At 40.6% G+C, this 17,402-nt stretch overlaps 1 protein-coding gene across 2 annotated transcripts in view; it reads left to right on the top strand.

Moving 5' to 3' along the window:
- The window catches only part of PRPF18 (pre-mRNA processing factor 18), a 50,974-nt gene extending 36,872 nt beyond the window's left edge, over nucleotides 1–14,102 (top strand). For both annotated transcript variants that reach the window (XM_007126028.2, XM_028495482.2), the window contains one exon: nucleotides 13,672–14,102. In XM_007126028.2, the coding sequence (XP_007126090.2) occupies nucleotides 13,672–13,752 (81 nt within the window). In that variant the 3' untranslated portion in view covers nucleotides 13,753–14,102. The remainder of the gene's footprint in view (nucleotides 1–13,671) is intronic.
- Nucleotides 14,103–17,402: the final 3,300 nt, after the last annotated feature.

Genomic DNA, 17,402 nt, shown 5'->3' with positions numbered 1-17,402 from the left:
TTCTGGTAGCATCTTTAGGATTCTCTATGTATAGTATCATGTCATCTGCAAACAGTGACAGTTTTACTTCTTTTCTGGTTTGGATTCCTTTTATTTCTTTTTCCTCTCTGATTGCTGTGGCTAAAACTTCCAAAACTATGTTGAATAAAATTTTTCTTTTTAAATTGAGATATAATAAACCTTATTAAACAGTGGAGCCTCTGAAGTGTACTAATCTTAATTGTACAGCTCAGTGATTCTTCATATATATGTGATATTTATCAAGACATAAAATGAGGTCTGGATCATAGGAGGTTTCAAGCAGCACCCCCCCTGAAGTTTCCCTCATTCCTTTTCCCAGCCTAATTCCTCCTCCCATCAGAAATAACCACGGTTTTCGTATGTGTCATTATTGGTTAATTTTGCCAGTTCTTGGACATCATTTAAATGAAATCTTGCAATATGTAATTATTTTTTTTATGTAGAAATATTGGTGAGAAGTAACTGTTTTCTGAAATGTGGTAAAAACAGTTCAGGGTGCTCTTTACTGTAACATGATTTCATCTTTGGGTTTTATGCAAACCTCTGTAGAATATAAACTGTGAAAGTTGTTTGAAGTGTTCTCTTTCTCACAAAAATTAAACACACTACAGGGAGGGTTTGCTCACCATGTAGATCAAAGAGAAGTTGTATAGTTTATTGGCTAACCTCAAATCTAGGGTGAGATGGAAGTTGTTGGTAGGAACTTCAAGGACTTTGGTCAGTCTACCAAATGCAGATGTAGCCTTTGGCCCAGATTTGGGTAAAGCTTCTTCTACACAGATTAAAGGAAGTTCTTGATTATTTAGAGTCTTTATAATTCAGTCATTTCTAGACAAGGTTCATATCTTGGGTGTTCTTTACTTGTTGGTAAAGGAGAGCAGGAAGAAAAGCTGAAATTGACATCACATGGTGATTTGCCCTCCAGATCCACTCCATCCTTCCTCACCTTGTTCTGTGCCCTGGAAACCTGGCTTTTATGAACAACATGGACAGGCTCCCTTGCCCTCTGACTTCTGAACGGGGCAGGCGATGAGAGGGACTGGAAGGCATTTTGTAGGTGGGAGAAGAACGAGTTTGGGGTATTTATTTCCCTGGCTTCCTCCCTGTAGAGTCACTACACCCTTCCACCCAAGGGCACAGCCGTCTCCGTACAGTTAGTTACCCTCTCTGGGTTTCTGGTAACCACTCTTCTCCCTTGCCCCCTTAGAAAACAGGCTAGCCCCAGCTTTGCAGTGTTGCCAGCTCACGGGTCCCGGTCTTGCCCATGCCTTTGTAAAGTCCTCGGGACTGTGACCGTCACATTACCCAGTTTGAGTATGCCCTTTGTTTCCTGTGGATACCCTCCCTGATTCATATAGATTAGTCTGTCTGTGTGCTGTGTTCAACACAGGTTGCTTTGGGGATTAGAAGATTAAGGAGTAATATTCATTCCAAAGAATTTTTCTCAAGCTTTCACTCTTCCAAAAGGCAAAATGTCCCATAATCTTCTCTGGCAAGTTGTGTTCAATAACCTTAAGTTTGTAAATTCCCGGGTAAAAACATCATTCCAGCATTTTATGTCAGATATTTATATCCGCATTTCAGATTTTGGCATATTTCACCTGTACTAGAATTTGTCAAATTTAGTTGTTCATGGAACATTTGTAAATTCATAATACGTTTGTGAATTGCTGAAAATGGTATAACAGAAACATTACTGCAGTGAGTGATCACAGCTTGATCCATGTGTTGTATGCACATGTCGTGGTTAGCTGGTAAACACTCCCTGTGCATCAGATTATATGTCACACATTTGTGGGTCAGGCGGCCTTATGCTACCTCCTGGCATTCTTGGCTCTGATAAACCATTTCTTAAAGGCAAGTTGTTTTGGTAACAAACTGTTTACCCATTTAATAACTTCCTGGCATATTAAAACAAATTTTTAGAGAAAAATAGTGCTATCATTTCTCTTTCACATACATTACCTTTTAATATTACAGAACACCATTGTTGGGTAGAAGCACATGGTGGGGAATGCTGGTCTAAACTGTGCCACGTTTCTTTTTAGCTGGCAGCTAAATAGACATTTAACTTGGGGTGTTAACTCTTCTATTTCTCAACCACATGCTTAAAAAAAAAAAGTCAGATCACCCTGCAGTGTGAAGGCCGTGTCGTCAAATAAATAAAATCTTGGCTCAAATTGGTCATTTGGCATACATTTTTACCTAACTTCATTAAGTACGTGAGTGCTGTTTTCAAAATGGAATTATCACTTGTAATTTGTTCCTTTCTGTGAGGTGATGAACCTTTGAACTGGACATAATGTTCTTTTATATATCAAACATTCAGACGAGTAAAAATTGAGAGCAGCTCTCGCTTTCTTACCATACACTCCAGAAGAAGATTTAGTCCCAGGCTATTAGTTTTCTTTCATTTTCCACTAAGTCCTACAGATCCTGAATATTTTAATACATTTAATACTTGCATTGGGGCTCTTCATTAGAAGCAGCATGAGATTGCCTTCATCTGCCATCATCCCAAGTAGCTAGATCCAGATCAGGTATTAAAAAGTCTAGAATGAGTAATTCAGATCAACTCAATTTTAATCATATACTTGTAAGAAAAGAATTCCTGTGGACACTTCTTGAAGGCTTGGCCTTTTTCTGCATGGCTATGAATGTTAGTTGATATTGTAGAGATTAACTTTTCATCATTAAGTACACATTTTTTGAAATCACATTTCGAGTCAAATTTGTATTCCTTTAGTCTGAAGTTAGGATTAATTAGTAACTTAAATATCTCATGGTAATTCATTCCTTTATTAGAACCTTGGCAGTTTGTTGACAGAGTTTAAATAGCTGCATGGAAAATGTTCTCAACTCATCCCTGTTCTTCATGTTCCTAGGCCGCACCACTAAACGCAGCTGAGCTTTCGTTTTCAAGACTTCGTTCTTGCAGGGTACACTAGTGACAGGAACAGAAATAATTGATAAAATGTCTTCCTTATACTTCAGTAAGGAGATTACTTAAAAACAAAAGAAGTCTTCCTCAAGTCCTATTAACTAATGATAGTTTATAAAATAAAAGGCAAATCTAGCTAAAAGGGTATGATTGTAATTTGGTTTGGTTGTAAAAAACATTTGTTTTCTGCAATGATAAAAAATTGCTGTTTTTTTGAGTTGATGCAGGTTGATTGTTTTAATGGTTCATTGATTTATCTGGATATAAACAACTCTATCCAGGATTTGTATCCTATATCACATACTGTGATACACCAAACTGTGTATGTAATTGGTATTTTTATGCCTTATCTAGAATATGCTGTAATGCTTGCAATTAGTTTATTTAAAAATTGTGGTGAAGTATATATGACATAAATTTTACCATCTTAACCATTTAAAGAAAATCTTCATTCAGCTCTACCATCTTAACCATTTTTAAGTGTACAGTTCATCAGTTAGACTTTTAAATGCAGAATGTTTTCCTAGCAACGGTATTGATTTTTAAAAAAATCAGTTTTAGTTAAATATTGTATGGGGAGAAAGTCATTGAGGAGCCATTAATGAGGACTCTGTAGAATCTGGAAAGGCTCAAGACACGGGACTTTTAGGTACTTCTAAAAGACCGGACCAGGGGCTTCCCTGGCAGTCCAGTAAGACTCCACCTTCCAATGCAGGGGGTGCAGATTTGATCCCTGGTTGGGGAGTTAAGATTCCACATGCCTCGTGGCCAAAAAAACCAAAGCATAAAACAGAAGCCATATTGTAACATATTCAATAAAGACTTTAGAAAATGGTCCACATCAAAAAAAATCTTTAAAAAAAAAAAAGACTGGACCATGGGCTGGGACTGAAAATGAAGGAGTGGTTGAGAATTATGATAAGTAGTCCAGAGGTTCCTTCTACCCTGTGCAAGTGGGCCCTCCTGCCTTTCTCCCTTATAGCAGAAAACAGGTTAACTTTCTGAGGGATTTGTAGCCTCAGGCAGGGTGAGATGCCCTACTCAAAACAGGCAACTCAAGTGAGGGTCTGTGTGTTGACAGGTGAGACCTCTGGTTCCTTTTCTCCACTGGTCCCTCTGATGCTGGCAGCCAGGCTGTTATCCCACCTCAGGAAACAGGAGGGTTCTTCTCTGTGAACTGACCCAAGAGAAAAGATGTACAGTTACTAACAATTAGTATTCTGCTAATGAAAAAGCTAACTTGCTGCTATGTTGTCCTAAAATGAAGTTCCATTGATGAGCCCTGCCCATTCGGTGCATTTCCTTTAGCTCCTTATTGCCTTACTCATAAATATGCATGTTCACCTAGGATCATCAGACATTCAGGGAAAGTTTCCAACATGAAAGACAGAGACCAAAACACATGGAAAAAAAGGAGTTGAGAGAAACTGAATTATAGCATAGGGAACAGAAAAAACCTCTTTGATTAAAAAATTAATATCCTTAGATAAGATTGTAACTATGAAATAACAATAGCTACAAAAAGAGAATTAAAACAAGCTTTCAGAGGTTAAACATTATAGCAGAAATTTAAAAATTAGATAAAAGGGTTATAAGATAAAGTTGAGGAAATCTCAGAACTATGAAAGATACGAGGAACAAAAGAGTCAGTCTATAAGGTCTGCAACTATTCAAATTCCAGGAAAAAGAGAACAGAGAAATAGGAGGGCAGGAAATAAAGAATTAATGCGGGAAGAATTCCCAGAGCTGAAGGACATGCATTTCTAGAATGAAAAAAGAGCTCACTGAATTCATAGCAAATGAATAAGAAGGATCTCACATCAAGGCTCAATATAATCAAATATTGGAGGCCAAGGATAAAGAGATTTTCAGTGCTTCTGGAGAAGAGAAACAGGTCACTTATGAAGACTCAGGAATTAAAATGCCCTCATACTTCTCATTAACGGTTCTGGAAGCTGGAAGACAGTGGAGCAATGCCTTTGTATTAGTAAGGGAAAAAGTCTCCAACTCAGAATTCTGTTCCCACATGAACAGTCAAGTGTGAGTATAGGTTAGGTTAAAGATATTTTCAGACAGGAAAAGTCTCAAAAATGTGACCCATCTCGTGTCACATACCCATTCTCTGGAATCATTATCATTGTAGCTAACACTTATATGGTGTTTACTGTGTGCTCACTGCAGCAGTTTAGCACATATATATTCTCTCTCTCTCTTCTCTCTCTCACATATGCAGTAAGAGGATGATACTATGATTTCTTTGTTTTACAAGTGGGGAAACTTAGGCATGGAAAAGTAATTTCCCAAGGTCACACAGCTAGTAAGTGGTGGAATTGGGATTTGAACTTGGATAGTCTTGACTCCACTATGTTACATTGCTGATACTTGAGGATGTGCTCCACCAAAATGAGGGACGCAAACAAAGATCCAGCACACAAGATCCAGCACAGGAGCAGGGCAAAAGCAATTCCCAGGTTGAAGGTGGAGGGATGCTCTAGGGTTGTAGCAGTACAAGGAGGTGTGGAATTCAGCTGATCTAGATGGGAACAGATAAGACAGAGGGCTCCGGGGAAAAATGGAACAGATGCACTACCTGATGTGCTCGGTCATATTGAGAGTAGTCTCCCTGTTGCAGAAGGAATTGATATCTACACAGAAAAGCAAAAAGATGGGGAAGAATACCTAAGAAAAAGGATAGTGGCTCTGTTTCGGACAGTATTTGTGTAGACATTGTGAGGTATATTATATCCTGAACATCGTGCTCACTGAGAACTGTGACTTGGGGGAGGAGAGGGAGAGAAAGGCGTGTGTGTGCATAGGTGGGGCCGGTGCACGTAGTGTAAGAGATGATACCTTCACCTTTCATAGGAGGCAGAAAAATAAAAACTGGAGAAAAATCAAGCACTGTCAGCGTGTCGTACCTACAAATATGGCAGTAAATACCAGAAGAAAGGCTTAAGAGATTTGGAGTGGTTGCCTTTGGGGTGATGGAATTAGGGATTGGAAAGCGTGAGGCAGGGGACTGCTATTATTTGATAGAGGAACTGTGATTTTAAAAATATATACAATAACATGCACACAAAACATGGGATTACCCTTGGCTTTTCTCTGTCTGTCTCAGCCCATGTCCTGTCAGCAAACCATGATTGTCCCATGTTCAGATTACATCTGGGGTGATCCCTTCTTACCACCCGCACTGCCACCGTCTGGGCCTGGCACCTGCCTGTCTTCTCTGGATGACTGCAGTGTCTCCTCTCTGCGCTTCTTTCCATGCCCCTCTTCTGTTCAGTCTCTGTACGGCACCCAGAGGGATCCAGTTAAAATACAAACCAGACTGTGATGCTCTCTTGCTCAGAGCCCTACAGTGGCTCCCTAGTTCAGGGAGAGCCAGAGCCCTTCCGGTCACTTCCCACATCCACACACGCCTCTTGCCTGCCTGACCTTCTCCATAGCACTTGCCACCATCCAACACGTTAGATATTTACATATTCATTTTGTTTCTTGTCCGTTTTACATATTTTGTTTCTCGTCTGTCTTCCTTTTATTAGAATATATTCTCAATGAGGGTGAGGGTTTTTTCTCTTGTTTTCCTCCTGCTCTGTTCCCAGAGCCTAGAGCAGTGCTTGGCACATAGTAGGCACTGAAAAAAGATTTATTCACTAAATGTATTGCTTTTATAAAAGTGAAAATTATATTTAAAAATACTACTTGTTTTTAAAAAGCTACTTGCAATAAGTTAAGCTAAGCAGCTCCTTGTCTTACTGGTTTAAGCATCCCCAAGCAATTTGAAACTAAAATCCTGAGGGACCTAACTGAAAAGATTTGTTTCCATTTGGAAAATACATGTTATCATCAGATTATGCCCCTTTAAAACTCTGTGCTGGGTGCTGTCAGTCCTTATGGCAAAAATTTACTGTAACGTTCCATGGTAACTGTTTGTGATGGAGACTGTTGAGTTTCACAACTGTTTGACAGCTAAGATTTCACACAGGCTACTCTTAGTATTTATTTTTTAAGCATAGAATCTGTTCATTGAGTGTAAATAAGCATCACAGATATCTTCAATAAGGCACAAACACCTAAAATTCTGATTCCTACAGTGTAAGGAAAATGACCCCCAGCTGTCTTAGCATCTGTTTGCCTTTCATTGGCTCGTAATAATTCTTGCTGTGTTTCGCTGCAGATTCAAGCTGCTTAGTCTTTCGTTGGGCTGTTTGTTCCCTTTCCTAGCTTTACCTCTCTTCTCACCTGTTCCTTCAGGAGATTTAGGATCCTTTTAATCATGTCACAGACATCTCCATGGCTACAGATGCAATTCTGCAGCCACATGATTAGGATTCACGGCAGGAGAAGGCGGCCTGTGCGAGGGAAGGGTCTTTGTCCTAAAGCGAACCCCCGATCAGGCGCAGAGCAGACGCCCTGGGCTTGCTTCGCACTTGCTGGCAAAGGTCTTCCTTCCTGGAGACCGGCTGAAAGATGACCTCCCTGCACACCGCCACTCCTTAAATAGCCCAATACGGACAGTCTTTGAGCCCGCAAAGGACCTGCCGTAAAATGTTTGAAAACCATGTTCCTCTGACGTTGAGTCTCTTAGATTATAGCTCACTTCATAGACGTGATTTATATTTGTGTTATCTGCTTACTGTGGGACCAAAGAGATTTGGCAGGCTTCTTACCTCATTGTTTTGTTTTGTTTTTGGTGATTTCACTTAGCTTAAGTGTTGTTTGAATATGTAGGTAATTACAGAGTAGGAGTTCTAGATCTTTGGTGATGTTTTCGCTACCTGTTAACATTAGTATGTATTTTGAGGGGGTTTACCCTTCCTGCTCAGGCTTCTAGACGCACTTTTCTGTTATTAGATTGTATAATTCCAGCAACATACTCTGCTTTTCCCACTGGGTCATGAAACTCTTTCTTCTTTTAAGAGCAGATGATATTTCATTGTATCATTTTTAGGAAAGAAAATGAATTTGGGGGGAATACTAGTTAAGTACCAGGCAGTGTGCTGTATATTTTTTCATATCTAATATAGACCTGAACATAGTCAGCCTTTGGCCCCTGATGGCATTTCATTGTTCTTCTTACTGTGATAGGAACTGGGTCGTTTCAGTTTTTGTGAATGCAAGGTGAGAAACCCTTAAAATAATTTGTGCCAGAAATTGCTTTGGAGATTATTAAAATTAAGTGCTGCTGTTCTTGGTTGTCGTTTTTAACAACTTATCAATATTGCTATAGATGTCTAGATTTCAATATGACATTGGACAAAGTCTCTCCTTGTAAACAAGGACATTTGTAGGCTGGTAGATAAAAGAGTAAATAGGATTCAATGCTAGTTGTAAAACTTGCAGAATTGTTCTGGAGAGATCTATAGTGGCACATCGCAGGTTTCTGCCCTTGTCCCTGGCCTGTTTGTGAATTTGGATAATGACTTAGAGGCATGTTTGCTCGCTGGTGGATGAGAAAGCTAAGAAGAATAACTGAAAATAAAATGCCCGCTAAGGATTTTAAAAGATCACAGACTGAAGGATGAGTTGAAAGGGACTAATTTAATCTTAATTGTGACAGTTCTTGTCATCAGTTAAAAATATCACTATGAAGCTATAGACTGGATGAGAACTGGCCAAATTGTAGAAGAGATAGAAAGCACCTGAAATTTGTGACATCATGGGAATTTGTGGTGTGTATTGCATTTGTCTAAAAGGAACCGAAGGCCATGGTAACAGATGCCAAAGGTACAGAACAAAGGCGGTGTAGTAGTACTAAGACTACATTCTGCAGAATTGGCCAGGTCATGTTTGTGCTAGTTTTTATGATTATAGTACAATTTTTTTATCGTGTAATATTTGGTACATAAAAAAGAATACATGTGATATGTACGTTATGAAGCAAAGAATAAGATAAATGTGTAAAGGCCTTAATCCCAGCTTAAGAACTAGAACTTTCTGAAGATCATAGAATCTGTATTTTCCTCCTGTACCCCAGAAGTAACCATTATCCACAATTTGTCATTTCCTTGCTTTTTCAAATATAATTCCACCATGTTATGTGTGTATTTCTAAGCAATGTATTATTTTAAAGTTGTTTTTGAGTTGTATTAAAATGGTATAATAGTAGAAGAATCAATATTGTTAAAATGACTATACTACCCGAGACAATCTACAGATTCAATGCAATCCCTATCAAAATACCAATGGCATTTTTCACAGAACTAGAACAACTAATTTTAAAATCTGTGTGGAAACACAAAAGACCCCAAATGGCCAAAACGATCTTGAGAAAGAAGAACAGAGCTGGAGGAATTATGCTCCCTGACTTTCATCAAAACATTATGATACTGGCACAAAAAACAGACACATAGATCAATGGAACAGGATAGAAAACCCAGAAATAAACCCATGGCTTATGGTCAGTTAATGTACAACAAAGGAAGCAAGAATATACAGTGCAGAAAAGACAGTCTCTTCAATAAGTGGGGCTGGGAAAACTGAACAGCTACATGTGAAAGAATGAAATTAGAACATTTTCTAACACCATATACAAAAATTAAATTAGACCGGCTGAAAGATGACCTCCCTGCACACCGCCACTCCTTAAATAGCCCAATACGGACAGTCTTTGAGCCCGCAAAGGACCTGCCGTAAAATGTTTGAAAACCATGTTCCTCTGACGTTGAGTCTCTTAGATTATAGCTCACTTCATAGACGTGATTTATATTTGTGTTATCTGCTTACTGTGGGACCAAAGAGATTTGGCAGGCTTCTTACCTCATTGTTTTGTTTTGTTTTTGGTGATTTCACTTAGCTTAAGTGTTGTTTGAATATGTAGGTAATTACAGAGTAGGAGTTCTAGATCTTTGGTGATGTTTTCGCTACCTGTTAACATTAGTATGTATTTTGAGGGGGTTTACCCTTCCTGCTCAGGCTTCTAGACGCACTTTTCTGTTATTAGATTGTATAATTCCAGCAACATACTCTGCTTTTCCCACTGGGTCATGAAACTCTTTCTTCTTTTAAGAGCAGATGATATTTCATTGTATCATTTTTAGGAAAGAAAATGAATTTGGGGGGAATACTAGTTAAGTACCAGGCAGTGTGCTGTATATTTTTTCATATCTAATATAGACCTGAACATAGTCAGCCTTTGGCCCCTGATGGCATTTCATTGTTCTTCTTACTGTGATAGGAACTGGGTCGTTTCAGTTTTTGTGAATGCAAGGTGAGAAACCCTTAAAATAATTTGTGCCAGAAATTGCTTTGGAGATTATTAAAATTAAGTGCTGCTGTTCTTGGTTGTCGTTTTTAACAACTTATCAATATTGCTATAGATGTCTAGATTTCAATATGACATTGGACAAAGTCTCTCCTTGTAAACAAGGACATTTGTAGGCTGGTAGATAAAAGAGTAAATAGGATTCAATGCTAGTTGTAAAACTTGCAGAATTGTTCTGGAGAGATCTATAGTGGCACATCGCAGGTTTCTGCCCTTGTCCCTGGCCTGTTTGTGAATTTGGATAATGACTTAGAGGCATGTTTGCTCGCTGGTGGATGAGAAAGCTAAGAAGAATAACTGAAAATAAAATGCCCGCTAAGGATTTTAAAAGATCACAGACTGAAGGATGAGTTGAAAGGGACTAATTTAATCTTAATTGTGACAGTTCTTGTCATCAGTTAAAAATATCACTATGAAGCTATAGACTGGATGAGAACTGGCCAAATTGTAGAAGAGATAGAAAGCACCTGAAATTTGTGACATCATGGGAATTTGTGGTGTGTATTGCATTTGTCTAAAAGGAACCGAAGGCCATGGTAACAGATGCCAAAGGTACAGAACAAAGGCGGTGTAGTAGTACTAAGACTACATTCTGCAGAATTGGCCAGGTCATGTTTGTGCTAGTTTTTATGATTATAGTACAATTTTTTTATCGTGTAATATTTGGTACATAAAAAAGAATACATGTGATATGTACGTTATGAAGCAAAGAATAAGATAAATGTGTAAAGGCCTTAATCCCAGCTTAAGAACTAGAACTTTCTGAAGATCATAGAATCTGTATTTTCCTCCTGTACCCCAGAAGTAACCATTATCCACAATTTGTCATTTCCTTGCTTTTTCAAATATAATTCCACCATGTTATGTGTGTATTTCTAAGCAATGTATTATTTTAAAGTTGTTTTTGAGTTGTATTAAAATGGTATAATAGTAGAAGAATCAATATTGTTAAAATGACTATACTACCCGAGACAATCTACAGATTCAATGCAATCCCTATCAAAATACCAATGGCATTTTTCACAGAACTAGAACAACTAATTTTAAAATCTGTGTGGAAACACAAAAGACCCCAAATGGCCAAAACGATCTTGAGAAAGAAGAACAGAGCTGGAGGAATTATGCTCCCTGACTTTCATCAAAACATTATGATACTGGCACAAAAAACAGACACATAGATCAATGGAACAGGATAGAAAACCCAGAAATAAACCCATGGCTTATGGTCAGTTAATGTACAACAAAGGAAGCAAGAATATACAGTGCAGAAAAGACAGTCTCTTCAATAAGTGGGGCTGGGAAAACTGAACAGCTACATGTGAAAGAATGAAATTAGAACATTTTCTAACACCATATACAAAAATTAAATTCAAAATGGATTAAAGACCTAAGTAAGTGTAAGACCAAATACTGTAAAACTCCTAGCGGAAAACAGGCAAAAAACACTCTTTGACATAAATTGAAGCAATATTTTTTGAATCCGTCTTAGAGTAATGGAAACAAAACAAAGATAAATGGGATCTAATTAAACTTATAAGCTTTTGTAGAGTAAAGGAAACCATTGTCAAAACTAAAAGACAACCTTTTGAGAGAGAGAATATTTGCAAATGATATGACCAATAAAGGATTCATACCCAAGGTATATAAACAGCTCATACAGCTTGACAAATAGCCCACTTAAAAAATGGGCAGAAAAACTGAATTGGCATTTTTCCAAAGAGGAAATGCAGATGGCCAACAGGCACATGAAAATATGCTCAACGTTGCTAATCATCAGGGAAATACAAATCAAAACCACAATGAGATATCACCTCGCGCCTGTCAGAATGGCCATCATTAAAAAGTCTACAAATAACAGATGTTGGCAAGGATGAGGAGAAAAGGGAACTGTTGTACACTGTTGGTGGGAATGTGAATTGGTGCAGCCACTGTGGAAAGCATTAGGAGGTGTCTTAAAAAACTAAAAATAGAACTACCATATGACCCCGCAATTCTACTCCTGAGTATATATCCAGAAAAACCCAAAAACACTAATTAAAAAAGGTACATGTACCCTAATGTTCATAGCAGAACTATTTACAGTAGCCAAGACATGGAAACAGCCTAAGTGTCCATCAACAGACGAATGGATAGCAGAGGTGGTACATATACACAGTGGAGTACTGCCCAGCCATGAAGAGTGAAACTTTGCCCTTTGCAGCCGCAGGGACGGACTTTGTGGGCGTTATGCCCAAGTGAAACAAGTCAGAGAGAGACAGTGACGTCACTGACATGTGGAGTCTAAAAGATGCAGCAGACTAGTGAACATAACAAAAAGAAGCAGACTCACAGACACAGGGAACAAACCAGTGGTTACCAGTTGGAGGGCTGTGGGGAGAAAGGCTGTATAGGGGTGGGGGAGGTACAAACTGTTGGGTGTAAGACAGGCTCAGGGATGTACTGTACAACACGGGGAAGACAGCCAATATTTTGTAATAACTGTAAATGGAAAGTAACCTGTAAAAATTATATATAATAAAAAAGGTTTTAATTTTTTTTTTTTTTTGGCTGCGTTGGATCTTCGTTGCTGTGCGCGGGCTTTCTCTAGTTGCTGCGAGCGGGGCAGCTGTTTGTTGGCAGTGCGCGGGCTTCTCACTGCAGTGGCTTCTCGTTGCAGAGCACAGGCTCTAGGTGCGTGGGCTTCTGTAGTTGTGGCACGTGGGCTCAGTAGTTGTGGCTCGCGGGCTCTAGAGCGCAGGCTCGGTAGTTGTGGTGCACGGGCTTAGTTGCTCCGCGGCATGTGGGATCTTCCTGGACCCGGGCTCGAACCCGTGTCCCCTGTGTTGACAGGCAGATTCTTAACCACTGCGCCACCAGGGAAGCCCCTTGCCACTCGCTTTTTACATTTAACATTCTAAGGTTCATGTATATCCATTGTTCTCAACCAGAGTTCCTCATCTGGACTGTAGAACACAAAGATGATTTGAGTGCCTGTTTTCTCATTTCTCCCAAGGATGGGACACATGTAGCACCCTTTTAGGGTACATCGGAGAGGAGCTGTCTCATTACATATAATGGATGCTTTAGGCTAGCCAGCAGGGCTTAATTCTCTATTGGAACCTGGTGGAGAAAGGCTAAATTGTAGCTCTAGGTAATTCATTTTTACTGATGTAGTATGTTCCATTTGTGAGCATACTAAAGCTTATTCACATATTCTCCTACGATGGACATTTGGGTTGTTTCTGGTACTTGTGATGTTATTGTTTTTGTGAACAAGCTATGACCATCTTGTACCTTTCTCTGAGTGCACACGATTAAATCTTTCAGTGTACATCTGGGTGGTGTTGAGGGGACTGCTGCATTTTAGCGGGGACGTTGGTAAACTGGAGTGAGTACAGAGGAGGGCGATTGAGAATAGTTTAACCGTATCCTAACCAACCTCTATTTATTTTTATTTTCTTAGGGATTGAAGAGATTAATGACCATTTGCCAGAAGCACTTTCCTACAGATCCATCGAAATGTGTGGAGTACAATGCACTGTGAGATCTGTGTGCGGCCCGTGGATATCACAAGAAACTTAAGGAAGCCCGGCGTGGACTTGCGGAATTGCCAACAGGCACGAGGGAAGAAGAAAAAGGAATTTCTGGTCTCTGAGTTCCGCCTAATGTAGCTCTTGGTTTGAAGAACTGTGTTGGCTCTCATGTCACATCTGACCGCCAAGTGATTTTTGTGTCTTGCTTTTATTTTAAATGGTCGAAAAATTAAGTCCTAAAGACTTTTCCCCATAATTTAAAAGTGTAGACAACAGTCACAGGACAGGGTTTAAAATAACTTTTCCCCTCTAGACCTGCAAGTTGCAGTTAGAGGACTAAAAAGGAACATTTGAGGATGGACTTAATTATTTCTGTAAAATATGGTAATTTTCACATTGCCTCTTATGAAGTGTTTATAGAAAAATATTTTTATATTTTTCAACAAAAACATGGAACCATTTAATGAAACTTGATAGTCCTTAAATGTTGCTGAACTTTTGCCATCTTGCAGTAGATTTGAATGTAAATGTTACCACTGTTACGTGTTATTTTTCTTGCATTTCAAAGCTTGCTTTTTATCTTTTAAAGTGTGTAAATTTTAGTATTGGTCATCTCTCGGGACAGATACAATTAACAGGAAATAGAAGTTCGGAACACAAAGATGGTATATTAAACCAACACGAGTTCAAATTCCGTAACCCCAGTGCATCAAGGTTCAAGGTAGGGAAATGGATTGTCAAGCCGCGAACGGGGCTGTTGTGCTGCCGCTGGTTCTTCCTAGAATAGGACTGCCCGTGAGCGTCATCCTCCCGAGACGGGTGGTGGCCAGCTGTCCCACCTCCATCCCGCCCAGCAGAAGACGAGGATGCCAGGACTCGTGGCCGCTGCCCGAGACAGTAGGTCCTGCGTCTGATTTTGCACAAACGAGGACTTCTTTTGAATCTTGCACAGTGTCACCCCCAGATAATTGTGACGAATCACTGCGCTTTCGAGGTTGAGAGGACTCGGTGCATAGAGGCGGGGGGGCGGGCGGTGGAATAGAAAGTTGCCTGAGCAGGTGGATTGGCCCTTGCGGCTAGAGGTGGGAGTGGGGCTCCGAGGTCAGAGCTGACTCCCCTCATACTGCAGCTCCCCAGCCGTGCACGTAAGGGTGTGAGTGTGTGTGCTCGACCATGAGCAAGTCACTTCATCTCTCTTAAGCCTCGGCTTCCTTATCTGCAAAGGGTGGTGATACTTGTACATACCTCATGGCGTCACTGTTGTATTTAAGTAAAAGAAAACGCTTAGCACGCTGCCTGGCAAGTAAGAGCTCAGTAAGTAACAGTTGTGTCCTTGTTGTTAGAGTGAAGACAAAGTAGCTTTTCCCAACCTGTCGTCGGGGTCAGCGTGGGCTCACGTGACGAGAACAGTGGCGGCGGCAGCGCTAGTAGGAGCATCTGTTAAGCATTTACTGTGTCCAGGCTCTATAGCTGCTCACACTTTGAGCCAGTTCTGAGTTTAGAAGGATCGAGAATGTGGTGGGGCTGGAGTCAGCTGCGCGGGTGCAGGTGGGCTCACAGTCACTTCTTCTGGCCCCTCTTGGGAAGCCTCGAAAGCCAGTTTTGGCCACTTATGGGGTCTGTGGCTGTGCCTGGCTGATCGTGTCCGCTGGTCATGTGTGCGATGGTGGCTGAGGCCTGCTGTCCTAAGTTGAATCAGGGTTCCTTGCCTGCTTTAGAGACCGTTTCTTCTTATTAAATTACAACCAAAGAGAGCTTACTAGAGCACATAAGAGACAGACTTTCATAAGACTCGACCACAGTCTAGACTCCTCTTGTGTAGTCTTGTTGTATAGGACTTGTTTATCAATATGGCTGAACGAACGCTCCCCAGGTCACTTCTTTTTAATTCCCAGTCAGCATGGTAGTCGGCGAACTCCGTGTTGTCTCCCCATTTGCTGTTAGTCAATATTCCAGCACAAAGAAGAAACTGCGTCATGTGACACCAGTATCTTCTAAAACTGCTCAGTGTGGATAGATGGTTGGAAAAAAGAGTTGTACCGTATTCTGCAGTGCTGTGAATGTTGGTCATTTGGGGCTTAGGTTGGAAGAGGTAGATCTTGTGGGAAAGTCTTCCGTTTCCCTGAGGTGAAAGATCTTCAGAGGATGGCAGATATCATGGGGGTGTGTTAAAAAATGACCTCTCGCGGTCTCCAAATCATGAAAATTGTTGTTCACCGGAAGCTACATATTTCCATTTTTAGCTATTTCTAAAACAATAAAGGCCTATCTTTTAAAATCAGTCACAGTCCTGAACTAAGTATATTTTTCCCTTTCTATCTCCCACCTGCTCAGGCTCCTTTCCAAAGGAGTCGTGTCTTTCTGGATTCATATTTAGTGAAACACTGGTTTTCCCTCAGAAGTAAATACCGCTTTTCTTAGGAGTGTTCTTGCCAACTGCAAAGACTGAGCAGTATTTTTTAGCACTGCAGCACGGGGCTGCAGCAGTCTGGAGGTCATGGCTGTGATTCTAGCCTTTGGGGAAAACTAGGAAAAGAAGGCTGAGGCCAAAGACAATTGACACACAGTGGGGAGAGAGAAAGGATGGTCCTGATCTTGTAGGAAGGAGGAGGAGTCCCGAGAGACCAGAGCTAGGAAGGCAGCTGTCACTGGCAACAGCATTTCGGATACGCTGCGACTCTGAACTCTCAGGAAGAATTTGGAGCAATAGAAAATAGGGTTGATAGCAGTGCGACTTCTTAATGTTAAGTGTTTCCTTCTGGTGATCTCCTGACCCACTCTAGCCCTTTAGATTGTCCCGGGATTTGACACCAGTAAATACTGTAGAAATAGAATTGTCTTTTTATATGAAAGAAAGTGTTTGGTAGCTTTGAACTTGGGGGATTCCTATCGCTGGCTCCTTTTCATCCCTGCAATAACCCCCTTTATTGCTTCTGGACCTAGAAGGGTAGTAGAACTAAGTGGGGCAGATTCGGTGAAAGGGGAGCTTGGGTTGAGATGCGGCCGTTTCCTTTGTGCAAATATCTCAAAGAGCATAACTGAATGGGCCATGCCTCCCTCCTCCCCATCCTCGCCCATGAAGCCCCTGGAGCCCCTGGAAGAATGTTCATCCCATAGAAATTCATGGTATGGAGTCACATTGGGAGGCTTGAACTGGAAGCACTTTCTCATGGCAGGTTTATGTAAGAGTTGCCAGCTGTCGAGTGTCAGGAACCAGCCCCAGCCCCCGGAGGGTCGCTGTGGGAACACCATTACGGCGACTGGTGTTCATCACAGGCTCTGCAGTTGGATTGGCTGAGTTTTAAATCACTACGCAGTAGTCCTGGAATGGTTAACAGTAACCTTAAAATCTTTTGAAATTTAAAAGTAAGTTCTGGTGGTGTGGACCAACTAGGGGAATGCAGCGTGGACGGCAGCAGCTGTGGTGTGAGCCGAGCCCGTTCAACACGCTGGAACCACGCCCACTTAAAAAAAATGTTTTTTACATTTACCAAAACAGTTTATTATGAAAGCATTGATTATTTACTTATTTTTCCACAAACTCTTACACAGCTTGTCCAGACTAATCCTTGTGTTGACGGTAATGGTTACTCTGTTTAACTAGGCCACGTCCTTTTGTTTAGTCTCTCCTCTCCGTCCTTAAGCACCAGCTTTGAAATAA

The sequence above is a fragment of the Physeter macrocephalus genome, chromosome 11 (genome assembly GCF_002837175.3).
Source record: "Physeter macrocephalus isolate SW-GA chromosome 11, ASM283717v5, whole genome shotgun sequence".
NCBI classification, from domain to species: Eukaryota; Metazoa; Chordata; class Mammalia; order Artiodactyla; family Physeteridae; genus Physeter; species Physeter macrocephalus.
This window is presented reverse-complemented; position numbering and strand designations above follow the sequence as displayed.